Source organism: Vespula vulgaris, chromosome 1 (assembly GCF_905475345.1).
Source record: "Vespula vulgaris chromosome 1, iyVesVulg1.1, whole genome shotgun sequence".
Taxonomy (NCBI): domain Eukaryota; kingdom Metazoa; phylum Arthropoda; class Insecta; order Hymenoptera; family Vespidae; genus Vespula; species Vespula vulgaris.
The window spans coordinates 9,559,864-9,585,899 of record NC_066586.1 but is presented as its reverse complement, the minus strand read 5'-3'; the positions used below and the strand labels follow the sequence as shown (position 1 = coordinate 9,585,899).

The 26,036-nt window shown below is 36.2% G+C and overlaps 1 protein-coding gene and 1 long non-coding RNA gene across 2 annotated transcripts in view; one reads left to right on the top strand and one right to left on the bottom strand.

Moving 5' to 3' along the window:
* The window catches only part of LOC127069240 (uncharacterized), a 27,834-nt gene extending 2,087 nt beyond the window's left edge, over positions 1 to 25,747 (bottom strand). Inside the window, exon 1 of the long non-coding RNA XR_007783389.1 lies at positions 25,615 to 25,747. This is a non-coding gene — a long non-coding RNA (uncharacterized LOC127069240). The remainder of the gene's footprint in view (positions 1 to 25,614) is intronic.
* Positions 1 to 26,036, top strand: part of LOC127069217 (microtubule-associated protein futsch-like) — a 41,186-nt gene that overhangs the window by 11,219 nt on the left and 3,931 nt on the right. The window contains exons 2-6 of the mRNA XM_051006004.1: positions 10,597 to 10,703; positions 16,170 to 16,217; positions 16,541 to 17,014; positions 17,418 to 17,699; positions 17,816 to 26,036. Coding sequence (XP_050861961.1) covers positions 10,597 to 10,703; positions 16,170 to 16,217; positions 16,541 to 17,014; positions 17,418 to 17,699; positions 17,816 to 26,036 — 9,132 coding nt within the window. The remainder of the gene's footprint in view (positions 1 to 10,596; positions 10,704 to 16,169; positions 16,218 to 16,540; positions 17,015 to 17,417; positions 17,700 to 17,815) is intronic.

The following is a 26,036-nucleotide window of genomic DNA, read 5'->3' as shown; positions in this document are numbered from 1 at the left end:
AATATATTAGATCTTAAATATTCTTAAATATTCTTAAATATTCTTCTTCTACATTCTCTTTCTACACAATATTTCGTCTTCCGTCATATTTGCAGAATATTCTTCGAAATCTTTATACAATAAACCGCATCATACTTATTCCGAACATTTCAATATATTTCCAACCAGATTGTCCAAGCCGCGCAAAGATACTACCGATTCTTTCCCTGCTAAAGGAAACAATTAACTGTACTCAGCTGTACAATCGAATACTAAAGGAATAAGAGAAAAAAATAAAGACGAGAAATATGTGGCGATCTCCATTTTTACGCTACCGCCTGATATTACACGATCACCCAGACATGAAATATACCTATATAAGTTCTAAAGTCTGACTTATGACATCTAGAACAAATTCGGCTCGTTAACCTTACTGACAGAGTCCTCGAGAGAGATCAGGACGAAATGTTATTAACATGGCATTATAGACTCTTATTTGCTACGAATATATCTTAGAATCTCGATAGAAAAGAAAACGTTTTCTAGCGGAAGAAGAGAAGAGATATAGAGAAAAAAATGGTGAATTGCTAATTTCTCCGATTTTTTCTCGTTATTTTTGCAATCACCATCTTTGTCATCATACGCTTTGAAATAGAAATTCGTTGATCTTCCTCTATTCACTATTACGCTTATGAACGAAAAAGCAACAAAAATCGAAAAAATATGTAACCGACGTTTCCTGTGTCCGATCGTAGCCATTACTACAAAGTTGCTGCCAATATAATCCTCCTATTGCTATTTTGCGCGTGTTTATCAGTTTTCTCTTCTTCTTCTTCTTCTTCGACAGATCTTTATCACCTTCTTACTAGCTCCACTCGGGGCGTTAAGAGATCTTTATGCACGCTCTGTAATCATTCGTACTTGCACACCGTATGAACAATCGACATTCCGCTTTTGCTGAATATTTATGTATTCCTAATTTATGTGTTTTGCACTTGTTCTTCGAAAAATTTGCTACTCCTTAGGAAGATCTTTTCTGAAAACATCTTGTCGACTCAGACTCCATGACTTTTCTTATTCCTACATTCAGAAAATTAATCGTTTAAATTTTGAATTTCATTTCTTTACACTATTACATAATATTTTGACTGTTCAAATAACTCAAATACAAAAAAATAAGATATATGATTAATATGATATAATAATACATATATGAAACCATTATCATAAAATCGATTAACAATATGGAGAATAATGAAAACCTAGAACGTAAATAGGACCTAATATAATAGCACGTCATGAACAAAAGATCATAGAATTTTTCTGTCGGATAATCCTTCTAATCCATTCCTGCTTTAAATCAAGAATCTTAACGAATCTGTCTGATGGAAAAGCCATCAGTCACAAGGCGAGTTGGAGACATCACTGCAAAAAAACTCATTAAAAGAAATACAGTCGCGTTACACTATGAATCGACAAGTAATCTAGTGATACAAGCACGTTGCTAACGAACATTCAATGTAAAAGAATGTGAGCAAAAGGATAGTAGAAACATGTCGGCAATACACCGCTAATATGCTGCCGTCACTACACGAATCGCTTACGAGCACTTTTAAAGGACGAAAAACGCTGATACCGCTACTTTGCATGATAATTAATCACTGGTCTCGGTGTTGGTGTTGATGCTGCTGATTGCTACTCCCTTCGTAACGGATAATTTTCTTCGCTCTTGCTTTCTCTTTCTGTTTCTGCTTGGCGTTCATTCAACTCATGGTGCACACAAGAGATCGATAAAGCTCCATGGAAAAACGATGCCTTTTCGTACGAGGATAATCGAAAAATTTTACCTTTGATTATTTGAGAGAATAAGATAGAGAGATCGTTTATTTTAACCTTTATAACGATGCTAAGTGAGCCCAATTGGAACAGATGTAATTAAAAAGTCATATATATAGAAAAACATATAAAAGATTTAAGATTTTTTCTAATTGTTACAATCGAATATCATTATGAGCTCATGTAGAAATGACAATAGAAGATATAACAAAAATGACAAATGCTGTAGTAAAAATGGGTGAGACAAGGTGGTGAAACAGACAAGTGGTTGAAACAAGGTACAATAAGGTTATCGCGTCAAGAGAGCACTCGCTTCGCACAACTTCCCTTACCAAGGTCATACTCGTAAAATAGAAAAAAAAGGAAGAAGTTCGATCCACAAAATACCGTATATCCGATATATCGAGTTCTTATACCAACGTAGGTATCTATTATAGGAAACAGATTGATTTTCATTGTTGTTGGTAATATCATCTATTGTTTCTGTATGCACTCCTCCGAAACCGACATGCGTTTTCGCAATTTCTCGACGATTAATTGAGCAAAACAATAAAAACGATCACTAGGGAGAGATATGCGAGAATCCGAAAATGTCGAGAACCCAATGCTCCAAACGAATTGGAAAGAGATCGGATCGGGTAAAATTGGGCTCGAAAGTATCTCGAAATTCGAGAATGTCAGAATTCCCAAAAATTTCGAGAATCCGAAAGGCGTTTCGAAACTAATTTCATTGAATTAAAAGTAATGTTTATGCATTATTTTATATCGAGGTACGTTATTTTACGAAAAAAGTTTGATTCATATTATCAAAAGTGATATATTGATAAAAAGAATGTTGTTAACTACGCGTTTTAAGCTAATCCCACAATGTAATTCAGATTCTTCAGAGTCGAAATATAATACTTTCAGGAATCGGATTACAAAAAAAAGTCTCGACCCGATCAGACTCGTAATGTCCGGATACTTGCACACATCTATTGCCAGGACGAATTACTTTTCGTTCGAAGTGCAGTGATCGACGGATGACGTGTTCGAATGATTTTATTAACATTTCGAATTCTGGCGTTATATATGGAAAGAAAACAGAAAGTACAGACATTAACATAAAACGAAGATCTAGCTTCTCGAGAAAGAAAGATCGAGCCTCTAATCTTTTATGGCCCTTGATCAAGCGCATGTCCGCAAAAGAAAAAAAAGGAAAACGAGAAGAGGGTCATCTCCTAAAGAGAAAACGCGAATACAAGCTATGCAAAAGAAAAAAACAAAGAAATTCTAATCAAGGATCTCGAACTTCATCGAAATTCTTCGAGAGCGACTCCACTCTCTTTAAACCGTCGACCCTTCCGAGAAGCGTATCGATTCGTTCGAACATCCCGTCGACCATTATCGAGCGTGATGGCAGTGGCCGCATCCTAAATTATGCACTTCGCAGACGAGATTCAGTTCGAGGATGCTGCCCACTGTGAGACGGGCCACGTATAATTGATGGCCTTTAATAGGCTGAAGATTACAACGTACCGTATTTTAATAATCATGATCGAACGACGGCTCTTCCTGTTATTATGCACGATATACGCTGCGAATGGCAGCGATCGATTCTGGAACGCGCCCGAAGTTTCCGATTATAGGTGAGAGTGCTTTAATATATCGACAACGCCCTGCTATCATCTACCGGTACAATAAAAAAGAAACGCTTTCAAAAAGAAACAAAACGATCGCGATAGTAACTCGTTTCCCTGTAGCTTAACAGTCGATCTTTCATTGAGGAAATCTTTTTGTTTCGATAATTATTATTCCAAGCACTTCTGCCATGCAAAATATTATATTTCCCTTCTTTCTAAACGAAAATCGAAACGAACGATCTCATGTTTCCCCTCAGAGAACTCGAATATTTCATTGCAAAGAAAGAAAATCGAAACAGCGAGCTCCGGTGAAGTAGTCCGTACATTCCTTAAGGCGAACACACCAAGCCTGAAGTGTTTACACGAGCCTGGTAGTTCTCTCGACGGAAACTTTAAACCAGAAAGTTTACCCTCCCTTTAGGACGCCTTACGTAAAGAGGATAGAAAGAAGAAAGAAGAGTTGAAAGATGAAGAGAAGAATGCAGGCAAGCAAGGATAAAGCCACCGTGGAAAAGAGCAGCACAAACGAAAAAGAATTCCTTTTTTATTATCCGATTCTGAACTTTGTTGAATCTACCCGGACAAAACAATATTCTGATGACAAAAGATATAAAAAAGAAAGGAGAGAAAGAGAGAGAGAATATAGAAAATCAAACAAGATATCTTTCTTTTTCGTAAAAGATAGAATGGACCGAAAAGGATTATGAAAGAACAAAATTGTTAAGAACTCTAGTGCATTCTTTATACTTGAAAAGAATACACGAATGAATTTAAAAGAGAAAGAAAGAGAGAGAAGCAGAAAACGGAAGGCAAGATTACACATTTATTACCCTCTTCCTGATACATACAGGAAGATATATACAATCGGGTAGGGTGAGTACGAAGAATGCAAGCGACTTAGGGTCGGGTTATATTCTAGATAATAATATCGGCTTAATTGTATGATGGAGAAAAGCATACTCCATAAGGCAAACGTTCACTGTGAGCTCATGATTAAGGATAAAATGATGATGATCCTTACACCCTATCGTGATTGTGTGGTCAAAATTTCCAATACACACTTATCTATAAAAGCGGATGTAAAGCTGTTGAGAAAGAAAGAGAAAGAAATGAATAGATAAATTGAGAAAGTGGTGAAGATAGTTAGATACATACATAGATCGCTAAAAACGCACGAAAAAAACAGAGATGAGATAAGATGAGAAGCAGAAGAGGAAAAAAGAAAAAAGAAAATGTGTATCTCGCGAAGCTACGCACAGAAAAGATACGATGAGATCTTTCGACAAGATATTACGATATATCAGGAGAATCGCCGCACGTCGCGGTAATACACGTTATTACATGTTGCCGAACGATCGAGCTATCCAATCGAAGGATCGATCGACAGCGGAGCGAGTGGACGTTTCAATAGTAAGGGAAGAGAACAACAAGAGGCAAGTGTAACTACACAATTCAGCTGGCGCGGAAATTCTTTTCTTTCTCACTCCAATATGAAATGATCAAGTGCTTTCTCAAACGCCGACCCGGAACAAAGGAAGAAACGGTGATTAATGAGATCGATGGGAGAATAATGAAGTAAAAGATGAATTCCGATGCCTTATCACAGAGATCGATAACTATCGTGTAGCTGCTCGAATCGCGTTCCAAAGATTAATTTCAAATGAGGACGAACATTGATGCCATCGAATTGACGACATCGAGACTCTTCGTCTTGGTGAATCTCGAAAGTATTTCTATTTTCTTTTTTCTTTCTTTCTTTCTTTTTTTGCACAGTTAAGAAAGAAATAGGAAAAAGCGAATCTAGGGGAATACGAGGAGTCGGTCGGTTTATCCTGGAACCCACGTAATTCTAGCTCAGGTAGGTCTATAAATAGAGAGCATGTACGTGTTGCCGACCTGTTGCTCGAGAACTCTTGTGTGAACGTCGGGCCCTGAGTAATCGAAGCCCATTGTTCCGAGTACCTCTTGCGCACCGTTGGCACTGCCTCCGATGCCACCTCACGTTCTATCGTTCATGCCCAAAAGCACTCGCCGCTCCGAGAGGTCATTAAATGTAATAAACATTCGATACTTTCTTAATCTTCTTTATAATCGACAAAAACAACTTCGAACGCAGTATCGGTCTCAGCAGACTTTATTTCAATAATTTCTACTTTATCGAAAGAGAGAGAGAGAGAGAGAGAGAGAGAGAGAGAGAGAGATAGAGAGAGAGTTTACACTTCTATTCTATGTTCTTCAGATTCATTGAGAATTCTCGTAAATTTATAAAATCTGCTCGAGCAATGCTAAATTTTTAGGTCTGTAACTCGATAGCAACGAATTGATTACTTATGGGAATGTTGATCGGATATACTTTGAAAGCAATGCCATAAAAAATATGCACTGATAAAAGTAAATGTTCCACAGATATAATTAAAAGAAACAAAAGACTTTTTTCGCATTGCGATCACTATTTGACAATCGCGTAACGAGCTTTTCGGTTAACAAATCTCGCAGCTAGCAATGGGACTAGTCTAGAAATGTGTTCGCATTCTGTCACATGGAAGTCAGAATCTTTAAAACTGACAGAGCAAGAGCTTCCCTTTACCGAGGGCCAAATACTTCATGCATTTGGAAAGAGAAAAATATGTACGTATCTTTACGTATGCTAAGTGCGTGTGTATATGTGCGCGCGTGCGTGTGAAAAAGAAAGAGAAAGGGAGAGAGAGAGAGAGAGAGAGAGAGAGAGAGAGAGAGAGAGAGTAAGGAAGCAGAGATAGAAACAGCAGCACCCACTAATTGTCATAATTAACCGTGGAAGAGTTCCCAGGTTCAGACGCTTGGAAGAAATATCGGTGGTTGATCTCTTCGGTTAGTCATAACAGGCTCACGGAACTTTATCCATTTACTCTTCGTAATTTGCATAACTTCATTTAACCACCTCCACAACTCCGCCTCCGCATTGATCTCGTGATCTCTAACCCTGTTACATCCTGGCATAATCTGAAACTCGCGCTAACTTCGGCTCGACCTTTCTCAGCTTGCATTTTAACTCGATTCACTTTGTCTTGTTCAGAATCATCGGATGATCAGATACAAGTAGTAGCCCATTTTACAATATTTAAAGTGTCTTCTCTCGACAATAACGAGATAGCAGTACTCCTACAATTTCTCTACCGTACAGACGCTTCTTGATTTTATGATAACGATTTCGTAGAAGGTCTCATATTTCATTTTTCAATATTTTTCACTAAGTTGGCATTTGAAACAACAGAATAAAAAATAAAACAAAAATTATAAAATTAATTAACTTAAAATTATTGTAATACAATTCAAATCACTATCTAAATTATAATTAAAAGAGAAAATATTAATCAGGATTAATATTAAATATTAAGTAGGATTAAATAAAAGTTACGTATCTACAAATGCAGCCTGAGATATAATTGAAAGAAAAAAGAGAGAAAAAGAGAAAGAGAAAGAGAGAAAGAAAGAAAGAGCGAAAGAGAGAAAAAACAAAGCATGTTTCAAGGGTCGTATCGAAAGTGTCAGCGACGCACTTGAAAGAAGTATCCTTTGTTATCCCTGGAAAGATGAAGCACTCGAGATCTCCTCGCACGAAGTGCTGTCAATTATCGAGTTTTAGTCGTCGAAACGTACGTAGCCCGCGCAAGAGGAGAAGATGAAGCGGCGAGTACCAGAGCACAGCTATTGCGATTCACCTGTTACGAAAGACGAACAGGCCCGTTATTCATTCTCAACAACGCTCGGAAATCTCTTCGGAGTCGCATCTTGTCGGAAATAACCGTTTTCTATTGCGTCACGATGCCACTAGAGATCCCTTTCGGGATCCCAACTCGAGCTCTGACATACGGACACTCTTCAATGACCATCAATCGTTTCTCCAACGTTTAGGATACTCTTTTCGACGATTCTTATACGATACAAAAAAAGAAACAGAGAAAGAAAGGGAGAAAAACAAAGAGTTCCTCATGATTGCTATAAATGATCGGAAACTTTCTGATTATAATATATCTCTTAATAATAGCACATCTTACCAATAAAACGGGAATGCACAAAGTATTGCATATGATCCGCGTATATACGATACAACGGACGTTAATTACTCTCAAATGCATCTCTTCAACGTGCATGCATAAAATAATTTACTGTCCATAATTTATTCCGTCTTTTTATATATGTATTGCATTTGATTACCCTGATTACTCTGAGATATTTATACGAGATATATTATAATTACGCACAATCGATAAAAATACATTTCATATCTTATTATTAGAATCAATCTCGATTAATTTTCGCTATTTCAAGATTTCTAAGTATATATTTTGAATTTCGTGTTTAATCCGCAATGTCGTGACAAAACTGCCCTCACGAATGCGACGTCAAGTCTCTTAAGTTCCCAGGTGAAGGGTAATCATATTCCGCATTCCACAATAATGGCGAACGAATGCAGCCTCCGGGCTCTAACGGAATATACTTGAGAGCAGGCAGCAGCCTGGTTCTGTCGAAGCAGTGGGTGCATCTATAGACTTTTAGCATCGGCCTTTAAGAAAGAAATTTTTATGTCACTGTAATTATCACTATGCCAGCTGTTAAGGAGGAAGAAGGGGAAAAACGAAATTATTGTGTTTAACCTATGAACCAGACACGTACCAGCTGTTATCGATTGACAAATTATCGATACGGTAATAGTGAAAAGAGAGAGAAAAAGGAAAAAAGTAGACATTTAACGGTTTCGATGATTATGGTGAACATAGCTCGTTCGACAGAAACAGATAGCTATTCATTGAATGAACCTAGTAAAAGCTACAACGCATAGAAAGATAAGGTCTATTATTCGCTAGGTAGCAAAGAGAAAAAAATTGCTTTTCTTCCTTGTAAAGCAATTCCGTGGTCCTAGCTTTTATACGAACACGGTGCCCTGTGTATCGAGAGCGCGAGTGAAATTAGTCTTGGTTCAACGATTACAGACTACGATTTGGTTCTGCGAGCAAGATTGAAAGTAATGCAACAAATCAGAATAGATCGAAAAAAAAAAAGAAAAAAGAAGGGAAAGAGAAAGAAATAGGAAAGGAAAAAAAGAAGAAAAAATAGGGGGTGGGCGCGACATGTGATTTCATCTATTCCATTCATACGACTCTTCTGTACCTTTTTTTATTGCCGTTGATATGACAATACGTGTGTAATGCTACAAGAGTGATCGGCCCCGTTATACAGATTTGAGAGACGACGAATCGTGTTTGACTTCTCGTATAATTTCTGTATCTCTCTCATTTCTTTTCTCCTTCTTCCTTCCACCAAACAATATCAAACGCTTGTTATTCAGAGACGAGAAATTTTAAGAGTTAATAGATTGATTAAGGAAAATGAGAAATATTTTTTTCAATATTTTGGTTAATCATTGCATTGATAATGCAATTATCATAAATTTTAAACATCCTAAATATTGAAATAATCAAATCAGAAACTTATTCATCGTAGATTGAAATTCTTGAGATTCTTACTCTTACTTTTTCGATAAGGCCATATATGTACGATATACGTTAAAATAATTTGAAATGACTAAAATTACATCTAAAAATCGTATTAAAGAAGAATCTTAATAAAAATTAATCCATTGTCGATGCTAGTTAAAAAACTAAAAAAGAAACTAAGTGCGATCCTTTCTCGGATTATTCGAATACGAAGCAATCATGCGAATGCGCATACTCAATGTGTACTGGAGTATCCATTCACCGAATTCCGCTTCTCAATAGTCTCTACAGTGAATACGCAATGACGTAAGGCCATGATTAGCTTTCAGCACGGTCTACGGAGTTTATATATAGAGCTGTTCAAGCCGTATAAAAAATAAGGTAAAGCGCGCACGTTACAAGAAGCGCGACGATTCAAAATTATCTTTAGAAGAATAATGTCTATTGCGATAATATATTTGTGCATATTTATTAGTTTTTGGAAAAAAAAAGAAAAGATGAAGGTGATTTTACTGAGGCACGCGTGTAAGAAAAGTGTCAATATGGCATCGTTAACGAGCGTGCGCAAGACATAGAAATCGCTTAGAGTATTTAGACATCTTGTGCCGCTTCCTTATGTTACAATAAAATGTCGGCTGAGAAGAAGGAAGAAGTTACAAACTGAGAAAAGAAGTTGTCGCATAGAGTAACTACCTACGCTCTTTTATCTCTGTATTACTTTGTATTGAGTACGTTGTCGTGGTTGAAATGCATCGAATTTACCAAAGTTTTCTCACCATTTTTTCCTTCATGATTATCCTCGTCTAATCCTTCCGTGAACTCAAACAATTTTGCAATGATTCAGCATCCTTGTGTACGTACCTACGTATTAGAGCAGAAATTTGAGAAGGCATAAAAATTCTAATACCATCATTGAAACACGTTCATTTTTTTACGGATATGTGCAATAATACGAAAGAATTATTTTAAAACAGTCAAAAGCCTACACACAGAGAAGCTGTTATTCCCACACTTCCTGAAGTCACAGTTGCCGAGTTTCATGTACGCATATTTACACGAACGAATGCAAAGGCATTTAATTGCATCGCATCATTTATGGACGCTCTAAACGTCGACAGCACTCGTTACAGATTTTCACACCTTCATCGACACGTGTACTACATACCTCGAAGCATTTTCCAAGATTCGTTCTCACACAATTCATAGCTCACTCACGAGAATTATTTAGTTAAAGTGCGAAAGTATACGATTGGCTCATTCCCAAGCATCTGCTATTGCACGTTCGGCTGTCAAAGTCAGCTTGACAGTTCCAGTAGAACGAAACGTGGCTGAACGAGTCTCTTATCTGTCTTCCAAACGAATATTTGCAAAATTGCTTTATTGCTTTTAAAATGTCCGAAACTGATTGTCTTTAATTTTTATAAAACTACTTAAGCTTCAGTGAATGGCGGATAAAACTTGATAGTTTTAACAAACGTACAACTTTCGTATGATCACTCTAATTTCTACATGTTCTACATTTTATCTGCTTCTCTAATCATCGCAATCTGCTACCAAACTCTACAAAACTACGTATACTTTTTTATCAAATTTACAACACAACAAAATAAAATTTATTTTTCTACTTAAATAGCACACAGTTCTTATAAACTCTAATGAAAGTTTTTCCTCGTTTGTTACAGAGGACGGAAGATAAGTGTCGATATGTCGACGTTGAGCACCAGCTCTTATAGATCTGAAATAATTCTTTGCTTGGTGATCTTCCTGGTCCCACAATGCACGCATTCTGGTAAGTTTTCATTTCATAAAAAAAAATGGATCTCGTTTAGAGAATTTAAAACAGCTTCTCTTTCAATCATTCTCTACTTCTTTCTATCAATCACTCTCTCTTACGTTCTCTCTCTCTCTCTCTCTCTCTCTCTCTCTCTCTCTCTCTCTTCTTGTTTATCATCGTTTTGCTTCGGCATTTCGATCTTGTTTGAGACAAGCAACCAGTAAATTTTCTCTTTCCCTTCGAGATTCGAGTAATTTTTACGATTTTAGATTTATCTAAACATCTCGCGAAACGTGAAAACGTCTAAATAAACTAAATAATGTCTAAATGAGCATCAGTTAATACAAGCAATTTCTACTCATTTGACACTATTTTGACTCATTGACACAGTCAACGTTAATGTACGCATTCATATGTGTGCAGATATGTATACACGCGTGCAGCAAGGGCAAGATCCGAAGCTAACAGGCCGTCGAACCTCTCAGCACTCACTTCTCTTCGACCATAGATAGCTTACCTCGTAGCACCTCTGACTTTGACCAAGTCACTAATCAAAATTCTTTCCCATATACCCAACGCACTAATAATTCTCAGTTCGTCTCCAAGATACGATTACTTTTTTTATCAGAATTGAATTTCTATAAATTTCTTCTTTCATTTATGTCTTGCCGACTCGAATGATTATCGATCTATTAACATGCCTGAACAATAACGTTTTTCTTTTGAGATATCCAATATCTAAACTCATGCCTTTTCATAAACATTTACAGCTTAAATCAGAAACATTTTCCTACATGATCATAAAAAGAACAGAAAAAGAGTTAACTATCCTGTTTCGCAATCATTCTAGAAAGAACACAGAGTTTTATACGAAGGAGAACATTGTGACTTGCAAAAACGTTCGACAATGATTACTGATCGAAAATACGTCGTTCTTGCTTCTCGCTTCTTTTCGTCAATCAGCTGTGCAAAGATGAAGGAGCAGGTAAACGAAAGAAGCGAGAAGAGATCTCTTCATTGAAACCGAGATCTTTCAAACCGAGGTTACTAGGTGATCTTGTTCGTCTTTCTTGTCTTCCTGCTCGAATACGCACCGATACTTCTCTCCTATGTACCTACTTACCTATCTATGATTTACGTTGGTTTGCATAAGTTGGATTTTCTCGAGCGAAACAAAACGAAAAATTCTCGCACAATCCCTGACTCCACACAATAAGAAAGAAAAATCTATTTATTTGGAATATTCTCCCGATAATGACTTCGTATCTGAAGACAATAAAAAAAAGGAAGACAAATAGAAAGATATACAGTAGACAGCTATGTAGCGGTTTTTACACTCGCGTCTGCATCCGTGCAATGCAATGAGAATTCTGGTTAAACCTGTAGCCTTCGAAGAGCCGCCTTTCAAGCTTCTGGTGGAAATGTCACTGACCGCACGTACCTCAGCACGTTGCTCACATACAGTCCATGTCCCGACGCACCTGATGCTCGAGCCATTCCATATATTTATGTATACCAATGAAACCACAGTTTATCGTTATCAAAGCGCATACAATAAAATCCGAGGATTTTGCTCGACTACAATGTCATTTCGATCCTCGTATTACATAATCGTTTAGGAATAATAATAAAATTGGTTTTGTTAAAAGATAACGTAACAACATCATAGTTGTCTCTAGAGTATATACCTATTATATATACACACACACACACACACACACACACACATATCGAATAGAATAGATAAGAACTTTAAAATTAATTATTATAAAAAGAGATTATAGAAAAAATAGATTACTTATATAAAAATGATGTAATTTTATCATCATTATTCCAAGTCATCATTTCGATACGTTTTTTAATTGTAAGAGCATCAAAATAAAATATAATATATACAAAATTAGAATAAAATTATTACATCAGTCTCATTATTTTTCAAACAATATTTAATAAAAATAAAGGAAACTTCCTCTTTTACTATTTATCATATTAAGATGATGAGGTCAGCCGTGATCAACCAACGAAATCAATAAAACGCGTGGGTACAACATCAGAGTAACGCCAATTAATTAATCGTATCAATAGTGTTATCCAGAAATAATTTGAGCAGGATTTCATTGAAGCGCACTCTATTCTTTCAGTCGACTCAATTATAAACATAAACGTGTAAATAAAAAAATTTTGAATAAACCCACATTTTTACGATATAGATATATTACGCGCTTTCCATCGAAGAGAATATAAATATATTTACACGCGATTAACATTATTCTATTTTCATTTACAGAATAAAAAACGGCAATGAAATCAATTCACAAGTCTCGCTAAGGTAATTTATGATTATTCTCGAAAAACTTGGAAACAATTTAGTATTATGCTCAGAACAGTTTAAACAACTTTGCTTAATCGCATATTTTCGACATTAAATAGTATTTCTTTGAGAATAATCAAAGATAATCTTTTAAATTTTGCTAATCGATCGATTCGTCATTAATATAAGGTATCGATCTTGTATCTTTTCTCGTCAATCCAGGGTATATTGAGAGAAACCGCAACCTTGAAAGCGATGTTAAATGCAGAATTTCGTGCATACGATACGGCAAGAATTACAGTCAGGTGTTTATCCAAGCGTTGATGGTAATGAACTTTTGCGAAGCAAGACCGCCGGGAATGATTTCATAATGCGCGCAATGAATTCCTTCGTCTCTCTTCCTTTTTCTTTTTCTCTTTCTTTCAATCTGTATCTTGTATCCACATTCGGAATATATAATAACAGCATTATGCACCCGTACGTGTCTCTCAATGTAAAAGGAAGGGAGATAAAGTTAAAATGAGAGAGAAAAAAGAAATGAGAGATGCGCAAGATGTGCGAGAAGGATAAATAATAATGGAAATAGAGAAGGAAAGAATTTGAAGAATTGGGGAAGAAAAGAGAACGTGGCGGTACATTAGCTTATATGTTATCTTCTTGCAATACACCGAGATGTATAAAATGTTCCGTGCTCGATTAGCGTTGAAGTAAGTAAAGAGCTCATTAATCATCCATAAAATTTCCTTTTCAAGATGAAAATTTATTATTCTCTTGAATAGTTGCTCGTAAGTCCTTTCGATTCGTTTTATTAAAGCGAAAATTGTCAATCTTATTCAGATCTCGTAGAATCAAGCTTCAACGTTACAAAATCCATTTGGATTATATATTAATATTATATTATATATACATAATTTATATATTAATACCTGATGGTCGACTTTTTATCGAGCAAGTTTCTGAAAAGAAACGAGAACACTTTTTTCCGTCATTTCAAGTCATTTTTTAGCAAATAATCATCCTCTCTCCTTAATTCGATAAATGAAAAACTTCATTAAATACCTTATTGATATTCATCGATAGCATTAACGACAAGACGAAACTACAATTTTTCGCCTGTTCTCCACAACGGAGATGCTCTTGAGATAATGCAACCTCGCTTTTGTATCTACATTCGCCACTCAGGAGACAAATCTCGTTCCAAATTATTCAACTTTTTATCGTCCATCACAATGCACGATTTGTTGAAAAAAAAAGAAAGAAAAAGAGAGAGGGAGAAAGTGAGAGAGAGAGAATGAAAATTTATTGCCGTACATAATATACGATGAATGTATAATAATAAGAGTTTAATAAATTTATTAGATAACTTGTGACATATCATTTTTCATGCAAAAAAATCACTAATTTACAATTACAAATATTGGATGCTTCTCTTACGCGACAACGTAATCTAAGAAATATTATACTGAATCATATCGAAGTTAAAAGCTGCACGATGTTATACCGGCTCGAGCCATGCTTATTCATATAATAGTAATTTAGGTAAAGCAATGTACGAATAAAAGTAGATACATGCATATAACATACGAGCAACTCATACGTGCCGAGGCCCGTGCGTCTGTCGCATATGCGTGGAGGCACGCGGAGGTACTTCGTGAAACTCGTAATAGGGGCCCCATTCAGAGACCCGTCTAATGATTCCCAGTACAATTCAATTCGCTGGAAACTGCCAGCTTCGGATTCCGCAATGAACAAAATGGCAATCAAAGTGAAATACAAATTTTAATATTCCCAGGTTGTAATATTTTCTATAATTTATTTTCAGCGAAATTTTTCCATCTTTTTCTATGAAAATCTGTTTGACTCTATGAAAATCTGTTTCACATACGTTAAAAATGTCACGTTATGACAATATCTTTCATTTAAAAATCAGAGACTTGATAAATAAATTACAGAAGAGTCGAAATGTTTCAATCAGAAATAGCTTAAAACCGTTGTCTATTCCTCTACCAGGAACGTATTGTTCAATGAAAAAGCGATACAAGAGATACTAATCCTTCGACTCGCGGTGCACGTAGTCTCCGCAGAAACGCTTCATGCATTTCAAAAGAGTAATGTCTACTTTTTTAGAATGAAAAATATCTGTGACATCGTGTAAAAAGGCTTTTTTCCTTCAATTTCGCGACAATGTTGTAATAAATGTACCTCATAAAAAAATAATCATGCACAGGTCGTCGATCGTAGAATTTTATTAAAAATGAAGGTAGACTTTTTAGGTAGGAGCTCCGATAAGAGAACAAATTTCACGAATATCGTAAATTAAAGAAATGCGTTGGTGGGTCCATAGATAAGTAGTTACTCTCCTAAGAATCAGAAGACTAACTCGCCGATTTACGTTAAGGAGGGTGCTTTGTCGTGTTCCAGGAACAATCGAAGACGAGTTCCGCTCGCGGAACTTTAATACCAAGAAAATTATAAAAGCGACGCGCGAGGGAAAAAAGTACAGAACGTAGGTAGAGAGTACGAAAAGGATAAAAGGATAAAGAGGAAGGAAAAGAAAGAAAATTTTGTATTCCGCGTACACTCGGCATACAATTCGTACGACCAGGGCGAGGGTGTTAACGAGAATTCGCCCACGTACGTTCGCGCCATATGACGCTTTGACTCACTCCGTTGTTAAAGCCTTGTTCACCCTCTAGACAAGAGCCTCCCGCCGCCTGGTAATTATTATGATAAACTGCGAGCACCGAAGCTGTATTCGTCTCCTATAGGATGCGAAAGAACAACCGAAACGACGACACGAAAGCTCGAATTTCTGAAATTATTCATACCTCATTTTAATCACATTTTTCACAATGAAAATCTTTCCACTCGGAAGCGATTGAAATCCCAACTTACACTCTAATCTTCGCCTATCGAGTTAGATGACGTCGTTCCGAGAAAACGATTAAGTTAATTTTTACGTTGATAATACGAACCATTTCGTGCCTTAATAAAAAACGATCTACACACAAAGTTTCTTCGAATCTTTCAAGCTATTCACGTTTACTTTATACTTTTCGCACAATCAGATATCAATCGGTGCAAACCGAGGTAACAATGTTAATAAAATCGAATTGGTATATGTATGTATATGATCGTGGCAATAACATCCGCATTGGCTTTTTTTACAGCGCCAGTATACGAGCAAGATACCACACAAGTCGCAGAATACGATGGAGGTACGTAGATACACGCATTCGCTCCACTTTTACTCTTTCTAATCAGCCTACGTACACCTTAAGATCAGGCACCTTGTAGACATAGGCGTATTAATTGTAGCGCAGCGAACGTATTGGCCACACGCACTGATTCGTTCGATAATTCTGATCGAGTCGAGTAAGTTCTTGGGTCGATGCTCGCTCGAAAGAATAACAACAACGTTCGATGCGACTCGTGAGCCTAACGATTCAAATGCTAATCAACGCTTACCTATTGTTTGCTCAGAAAGCTTGATAGCGCATAGTCGAGGTACGATAACTGTAAGGGTCAATGAAATTCGCAGGTGCAACAGGCTGCTACTACAACTTTCAACATTACCAGGAAGGTGACAGAATCATAACGAACGAGCCATGTCTGAATTGTACATGTCATAATCGAATGTTGATGTGCTACTTGAGAGTTTGTCCTTTCTCGAAGGCTATCGGACAGGACTGTACGGTCGAAAAAAGACCTGATCAATGTTGTCCCGTGATCACTTGTCCGGAAGTACCAGTCCAATTACTTACGTCGACTACCAATACTCCAGCAACATCCGACTCGACGGAAATTGGCTTTCATGATAATTATGGATGTAAAATAAATGATCGGTTTTACCCTGACGGCGCCCAATTACCGCTCGATCCTCAGAATCCTTGCGAGCTTTGCTACTGCATCAAGAACAGAACCACTTGCGTGATACAGGAGTGCACGCTACGCGTGGCAGGATGCAAACCTGCCTACCAACCGGGTGTATGTTGTCCGGTCAAGTACAACTGTGGTAAGTTTCATTTGCATATCGTATGTTCGTGTGAGTAGTCTTCCTTGTATCGCTTCTATTGACTTTCGTCATTTGTTAACGCATGTTCTATCTAACATGACATTTTAAACAAGTGTGATATACAAGCCAGTGCCCGTGTCATTCATTTGTTTATATATCTTTTTGTTTATATATCTTCTCTTTACGCTCTCTTTCTTTTCACCTTAAGTGAAAAGTTTTCCATCTAAGATAAACGTTACCGAAATAATTTAGTCATAGATAAAGAATTAGAATTCTATTAGCTGTCTGACGAATGTAATTTTACCTGTTTAATCTCGAGTTAATATTCCATTTTTATTGTAACAATATAAACTACGAATAATAAACGTTTAATAAACGAATTTAACGCTATTAACATTAACAGAATACGACGAAGAACTTGAAACTACGGTTGGACCTATATCTGGCCTCATCATAACCACTACGATTGCTCCCGGTACAGCACCACATTGTTATTACGAAGGTAAATTTTATGAAGACGGCGAGTTGATTTACTCAACACAACCTTGTCAACACTGCTACTGCTTCCGTGGTGATATCGCTTGCGCCGTTCAAGACTGTGGAACGCCTATGAAGACACATGGAGAAAACTGCACTGCTCTACCACCGCCCGAAGGAGAATGTTGTCCGACCACATACCAATGCGGTAAGAACAATATTTGTTATACCAAACATTTTCATAAATAACTTCAAAAGTGTCTGATATTAACGATTTAATGATTTTATCAATACAATGCCATTTCATTTATCGCTTTTTTACAGAGGACAATGGTCAAAGTGGAAGTATAACTATACCAGAAGGGATAGAGCAAACTTCCGAAATTAGTCAAGTACAAACAATGGTAACCATTTCGAAGAAAGTCGAAGAACCGGAAAAACAAGAATTTGCAATTACAAGCGAACCATTCTCTGGTGCTGATAACGCAATTTCACACGATTATGAAATTAAAGCAGAACAAACTGAAAAATCTATTAAAGCTGTAGAATCTACTGAAAAGTCTACGGAGACGACAGAAGAAAAAGAGGTTCCTGAATCTGAAACTATTTATGGTTCAGAGGGAATAAATCTTCCCGAAGAACATGACATAAAACTGGCTCCTGTAAATGTACCTAATACGGAAATTAAGCCAACCGACGAAGCTCAGATGATCCAGAATCAAAACACACAAGCTCCTATCCTGATAAAAGAAACTGAAAAAACTATTTCAATCGAGCAAACTGAGACACCTATTCCAACAGAAAGGATCATAATACCTATCTATACAGAAAAATCAGTAATGCCTCTCGTTACAGAAAATACCGAAAAGCCTATTACTACAGAAAAAACAGAAGCATATGTTTTTGAAAAACAAACTGAAATCCCTATCACACTTGAAAAATCTGAAGATGCGTCCACTAAACTATCTGAAAGTGTAGAAGAAGCAACTGAAATTTCGATAACCGAAATTATGCCACCAGTTTCTTCGTCTCTAGAAGGTTTAGAAACCAAAACTGAAACTGTAAAAAAAGAGCACAAGATTGAACAGCCAGAAAGTACCGAAGAAAATGTCACTTTAGAAGAACATCAAACTGAAGCAGTAACAATTGAAGGTGCAATGAAAGCAGAGGAATTAACTGAACACTTGATTAGCGAACAAGAGCATACTGAGAATACATATGAATTAGTACCATCGGAAGAAACAACAAATCCTCAAGGACCAAGTGAAGAATCTGAAAACTCAACTGAAGTAACAGTTTCTGCTGAAGGAGTGTCAGAAAAAATTATAGAAACAATTAGTCAATATGAAAATACAACAACGAAACCATTTGAAGACGAAAAACAATCAAGCCTTGATACGAAAGAAAGTGAAATTCCGCAGGAAATCGCAGAAAAAACTACTACGTTAAAACCAGAAAAATCTTCAATAGCAGAAATAACTGAGTCTGGAAAACCTGTTGAAATTAACGAATCGGGAAAGGTTGAGTCCTTCGAAATTACTACCGGTTTACTAGGAGTTCAAGAAACTGAACAACAATATCCACCTACAAAAACAAATATAGAGCAGAAATCTGAAAGTTCAGAACTTGGATTAGAGTTGAAAGAAAAACTCCCACCTCTTGCTCCTAAAAGAGATGATTTTGGCTCTCCTGGAATAGAAATTAATCAACAGCCATTTATCAAAGAACCGAATGGAACAGACATAGACAAACAAATTTTTGAAAATACACCAGGATACAAAACAGAAGATAAAGAATCAATTCCGGAAATACATATAATCGAAAGTAATGTTGATATTAAAAAACCAGAAATGCATGCTCCTGAAAGTCTTGTAACTGAAACTCCAGAGGAAGCCATTACGTCTGAGACAGCTTCGATTTCTAAAGGTAAAACATCTACTAAATATGAAGAAAATAAAATAGAAACTGAAACAAAAGCAGAAAAACCTACTGAAGAAACGATATCAAATCAAAAAGAAACATCTACTACCGAGATTACGCTTACTGCTTTGGATACTAAAGCTACTCGTACTCCAGAATATCATATTTCTACGGAAGCACATACTATACAAGAGGAATTTGAGCATACTGAAAAATCAATAATATCTGATGTCACAGACACAGTAGGTTCTCTATTTCAATTGACAGAAAAAATAGTTACCGTTGAAGAATTTCCAACAAAAGGTCTTACTTTAGTAGAATCTGAAGAAACTTCGTCGGAAGAAGTGAGTTCTGAAATATCTGATGACAGTAAAGAAGCAATTCCAGAAAAAGAACGATTTAACGAGGAAGAAGGTAAAGTCGAAGTGAAATTACAAAAACCATCTCCTGAAAAAACCTCAACTGAAAGTTCTATTTCTAAAGAAGAATTAACAAGTATACCTACCAGTGAAAAATCAGTTAAAGAAGGTGTACATACAATTAGTGAAACTTCACCTGTTAAAAAACAACCAGAAATTCCACAATCTGAGATACAACCGACAGAAACTAACACACAAGAAAAACAAGTTAATATTATAGATACTGAACAGAAAGAATCTACAGAAACGCCAAAAGTAAGTCGACCGAGTGAAACTGAACAGAAAGAATTTATGGAAACGTCAAAAATTAATAAACCAAATGTAATACATGCTGTGAATGAAATCAGTGCACCAGAAGAAGCACAGATCATGAAAATAACTGAACCAATAGCTGTAAGTGAAGAAACAACTATTGCTTCAGAAATGATGAGTAAGGAAAGTACAGCAAAACAAACGGAAGAACATGTTCCTGAAACAACTAAAATTAACAAAAATATTATTCCAGAGGAAGTGTCAGAGCAGTCGGTTATTCTAAATAATAAATCAACAGAAAGCATTGAAATAGCGGAAACACAAACATCGGTACCTATTGTAATCGAAGAAGAGCCTTCCATAGAAGGAAAATCAACAGAAATACCTTTATTAGTTGAAATAGAGCATACACCAACACTAATTTCTGAAGAAAAATCAATTTCTGAAGAAGAAAAAAAATATGAAGTGATATCCACAAAAGAGGAACTTACAGAGAAAACACTAACCGAAATACAAACGACCGAGAAATCTAGGGCTAAAGAAGAATCAAAGGAAGAAAAGGAGACTGAATCTTCTGTTCCTGGTAAATATGCATCAACAGAAACTTCAACTATAGAAGTTAAAAATACAGAGATTTTTAGTGAGCCATTTACCGAAAAGATAAGCGAAGGCGAAGAACAGAAATTTGAAGAAGAAAAATCTACTGAGTTTGCTGTCGAAGAAGGGAAAGAACCCATAGTCAGTCTTGAAAAAGAAGTGACAGAAATAATTACTGAGCAAAAACCAAGTAAAATTTCAATTCCTGAACAACCCGAAATATCTACTATGATCTCGGAAAGTGAGAATGGTGTTTTTGAGGATAATATTAGAGAACAATTTACCGAACAAGCTGCAGTAAGTGAATCATTTTCTGAACATTCTGAATCGACTACTGAATTTTCTAGAGAAACGATATCTCCTATAACAAAATCGAAAGTGCCAATAGTTCTTTATACCGAAGAAAAAAAGCATCCAGAAACTGAAACTTTAATGACAAAAGAATCATCTACTGAAATTCCAATACAGCAAGAAAAATCTACCTCCATAGAATCAATCTCTGAAGAACTAATCCCTAAAGAACAAGAAGAAACCATAGATACTACTAAAATATCTGATGATGTTAATGGAAGTACATCGCAACCAGAGGAATCATATAAAAAACCAACTGAGGCAGCAACCCCTGTTGAATCATTTATGACAACAAAAGAACAAGAAATTGAGGGACACACTAAAGGTATTTTTGAAGAAAAATTAAACAAAGAGGAGAATCACAAATTAACGAGTTCTATTGGAACATTGACGGAAATACCAATTATAAAGGAAGCAACAGAAATACCCGAAACAGAAGATAAACTTCAAAAAACAACACCAGAAATTGACGAAGAAAAAACAACCACGAAATCTATTGAGACACATGAGGAACACTCAACGATTGCACCTTTTAAAGAAGAAATATCTACAGTAAAACTAACACTATTAACTGGAATATCTTCTGAAAGACCAATTGAATACTCAACTGAACAACAGCTTGCAGATATTACAGAAATGATATTAACAAATGAAATAACTGAATCAGCAGAATCCAAACCTATATCTTCAGATATACCAGGTGAAGGTAATTGTCTTGTTGATGGACAATCTTATTATAATAACTCGGCTATACCTCCAGCGAATCCTTGTCAATTAAGTTGTCAATGTATTAGCAGTATCATCCAATGTGAACTTATCCTATGCCCACCACCTCCAACTCATCTGTTTAACTGTATGCCAGTACATACAAGTGGAGCTTCATGTTGTCCAATATACACATGTGATTCCACTCCTACAATTGAATTAGAAGCAGAAAACCATATGATTGAACACCCCACTCCGAAATATGAAGAAAGTGAAAAGCCAGAGCATATAACCTCTATTCCCAAAGTTACAGAAATTACATTAGCATTTAGTGATCATACAGGTGAAGGAGAAAATCAAGAGCATGTATTATCTCATCCACACACTTTAGAAACTGTATCAGAACATGGAAGTGAAATAGTAAAAGAAGAATCACTAGTAGAAGAACGAGTAACCATTAGTTCAATAGAATCTATTAATGAAAAATCCACAATTGTTCAAGAACATAAAAAATCACAAGAAGTTTCATCAAAAGAACCTTTCATCATAGATACAAGCGAGCAATCCACAATAGAATCTACATTATCGATTGCTACACAAAAAACTGAAGAAATTACCGATCAAGAAAAAGAAGTTGTCAAATTTTCATCTTCTACTGAGGAATCAATCGTAGAACAAATTACTGAAAAAGTAATATCAAGTTTTACTATTGAGTATGAACATAGTACAGAAATTTTTACAAATACATCAGCTCCTGTTGCTACAAAAACGGAAACTACTGTTTTAATGGGAGAATCCGAAAAAATACCTGAAGGAGATATCGCGGAGGGGGTATCAAAAGAAACGACTGAACAAGTAGAAACGATGAGCGAAACGTCCATACCTACTGTCTCTGAACTATCTAATGAAGTAACAGAAGGACAATATAAAAAATCTGAAGCACCTGGAAGTGCTCAGAAAGTAATTGTACCTACTGAAAGTGATATTACTCTTACCGAAAAAGAAATAGCACAAAGTGCAGAATTTGAAGGGCAAACAAAAATAGAAATAAAAACGACCGAAGAAAAAGAACAGCCTGACAAACTAATTGAAGTAACATCTGAACAGCCGACTGAACATTACATCAATCAAGAATTTACAGACATTAATAAATTGGTAGCAACAAGTGAAGAAAGCCCTCAAGCACCTAAAGAAGCAAAACCTATGCCAGTTGAACACAAGATGGTGGAAATTTCAAATATAAATCCATCAGAATCCAATGCAGAAATTTCTACTGAGATTGGCTTACTCATTACAGATGATCAAACTGATATTTCTAAAACTGTTACTACCACTGAAAGTGAGTCTGTGTCTAGTTACGAAGAAATAACTACACCTACTATTGAGAACAGTCAATCTACTAAAGTTCAAGAGAGTGAAATTTTACAAGAAGAAAAAGATAAAACGATTGAACAAACTACAAAATCTATTCAAAAGTCTACGGAAACATCAACACAACAATCTATGAATCAAACAGACATTCCTATGGTATTCAAAAAACAATCAATCGTACACATAGAAGAAACACCGATACCACTAATATCAAAGGAAACAGAAAGCAGTACTTCGACAAAGATAGGATTTACAGAACGTATCGTTACTCTAAAAAGTGAAACTCCCTTATCCTCTGTAGAAGAACATACAGGATCAACAATAGAAATTCAAACATCAACATTTGTTTCAGTCGAAGAACATAAAGAAAATGAAGAAATACCCAAAACTGAACTAACACAGAAAGAAGAAAAACCGGTAGTTACAACTACGGAAAAGAAAATCTCCGAACCTATCGAAATTCAAGTTACAGAACATAATATAACTGCGGTAGATTCTACTACACCTACCATAGAAAAGCATGTAACAATGACAATAGAAGAAGAGACTATGAAATTTGAAAAGAAATCGACTAAGGAACCAGTCCAAGAGCACACGACTCTATTGATTTCTCCAATACACGAAGAAATATTTGCAATCGCAACACCATATAACGAGAAAACTTCTGAAAGTATTCCAGTGGAAAAAGAACAAACAGAAGAAAAGACTCTTGGAAGTATTGAAGGAGGAACAGTAGGTTCCAATGCCATTATAGAAGAACAAACTATTTCACCTGGCATACCAATAATTCATGCTGAAGAGGAGCATCAACAACCTGAGGAAATTATTCAGAAGCCTTTCAAGGAAGAGGCAATAACCTCTACAAGTATTATCGAAGTACAACCTTCTTTACCCATAGACGAAAAAACTGAGCAGCATCCAAGCAAAGAAGTTTCTCTTAATGTTGAAATTTCTCCTACAGTAAAATCAGAATCAATAACAACTGATGTCACGGAACGGGATGAACAAATTGAAGAACACAAACCAAAAGAGAAAGAACAAGTACATAAAGGACAGCCAATTGGAACTCCAGAGATTAGTGAAGTGACTGAAACATTAGTAATTGTTAAAGAAAAACCAGTTGAATCCTCTACAACAAAAGAAAAACCAATTGAATTTTCTACGTCGGAAGAGCAACTAATCAAATCTTCCATATCAGAAGAAAAACCAATTGAATTTCCAACATCAGAAGAAAAATCAATTGAATCCTCTACACCGAAAGAAAAGCAAAATGAAATTTATACACCCAGTGATTTTTCTATGCCCAAAAAAGAACTAATCGAATCATCTACATTAGAAGGACAACCATTTGAATCAACATCACAAAAAAAGCCAATTGAATCATTAGCATCGGAAGAAAAACCAATCGAGCCATTAATACCAATAAAAGATCTAATTGAAATTGAACAGGAAACAGAAGCACCAATCAATAAAGAAGAAATCTTGAAACCGTCTACATATGAAGATGAAATTGAAAAGACGTCAGAAAAAGCTCCATTTGAAGAAACGCAAACCACTATAAAAGAAAATGTTTTTAAGATACATCTAAAAGTCAGTTCTACCGAAACGATTCAGACAGAACCTGTTGAAGAGCAAAAAGGTGGTATAACTGAAAAACATTTTATAACTCCAATCGAAGAAGAAATATTGGAAATACCAGAAAGCACAGAAAGTATTTTAATAAAAGGACAAAAACCAACAGAAGGAACCGCAGTAACAGATTATTCAATAACCGAAGAAAAAGCAACAACAGTTTCAGCTATTCATGAAGAAGTTCAACCTACAGAAGCGCCAGTACCTATCAAAGAAGATCCTTCCAAAGGTGAAGTAGAAACTACAGAAGCAGTAGTATCTAACGAGGTGACAATTAAAGAACAATCTATAACAGAGCCTATAACTGAAGAATCAATGACTACATTAGAAGAAGCACAAAAGAATAAGGAAGAAATCACAAAGCCTACTCTTTCAAAAGAAAAACCTGTATTACCTAGTCTTAGCTCGATAACGGAAGAAGTTGAAGAGAAAATAACAACAGGACCAATTGTAGCAGAAGAACAAGAACCAGAAATTTTGTCAGAAAAAGAACAGAATACAACACAATCGTCTACCGAAGGATTCATTACAAAGTTACGACCTATACCGACTGAAGTATCGATCACTGAAACTTCTGAAAAAATGTCGGAAAAAGATCATGAAGAAGGCCAAGAAGAAGTACAATCACACGTCGGCGTTACTCAACTCGAATCTTCTTCGCAAATTCCACAGACAGATAAATCCGAAGGTCAACTAACTGTCGGATTAGATGAGGAACACTTACAGCCAATCAATCATACCATCGAAAATTCTGAGCCAATTTTGGAAGAGCATCATATGACGAGCAGTGTAACACCCCAAACAGGCGTAGAATATCCTGAACAAACAGTGTCCGGCGAAGATAATCCTCATTTTCCCATGCACGGTGGTAGTTACCTTAATCCCGATGAAGATTATGACGAAGACGATCAGGCGATTTATGGACCTGGCACTTGTAGATACGGTGGAAAGGTTTACATGTCTGCCCAACAAATACCAAGAGACGACCCATGTGATTTTTGCTTCTGCTTTAGAAGCGACATTATCTGTCTTCAACAAAGTTGTCCACCACCGATACCAGGATGCCACGAGGAACCTATTAGCGGTTTTTGTTGTCCTAGATACGAGTGTCCTGTATCGATGGCTACGTCTCTTAACATCACTACAACCACAACCACGACTACGACTACGTTACCCCCACACTTTTTAACGCATGCCTACAAAGGCGCTGCAAAACGAAGCGGATGTCAAATTCGAGGCCAAGCATACCATGTAGGCGAAGTTATTACATCCGCGTCCGGTCCATGCCTTCATTGCAC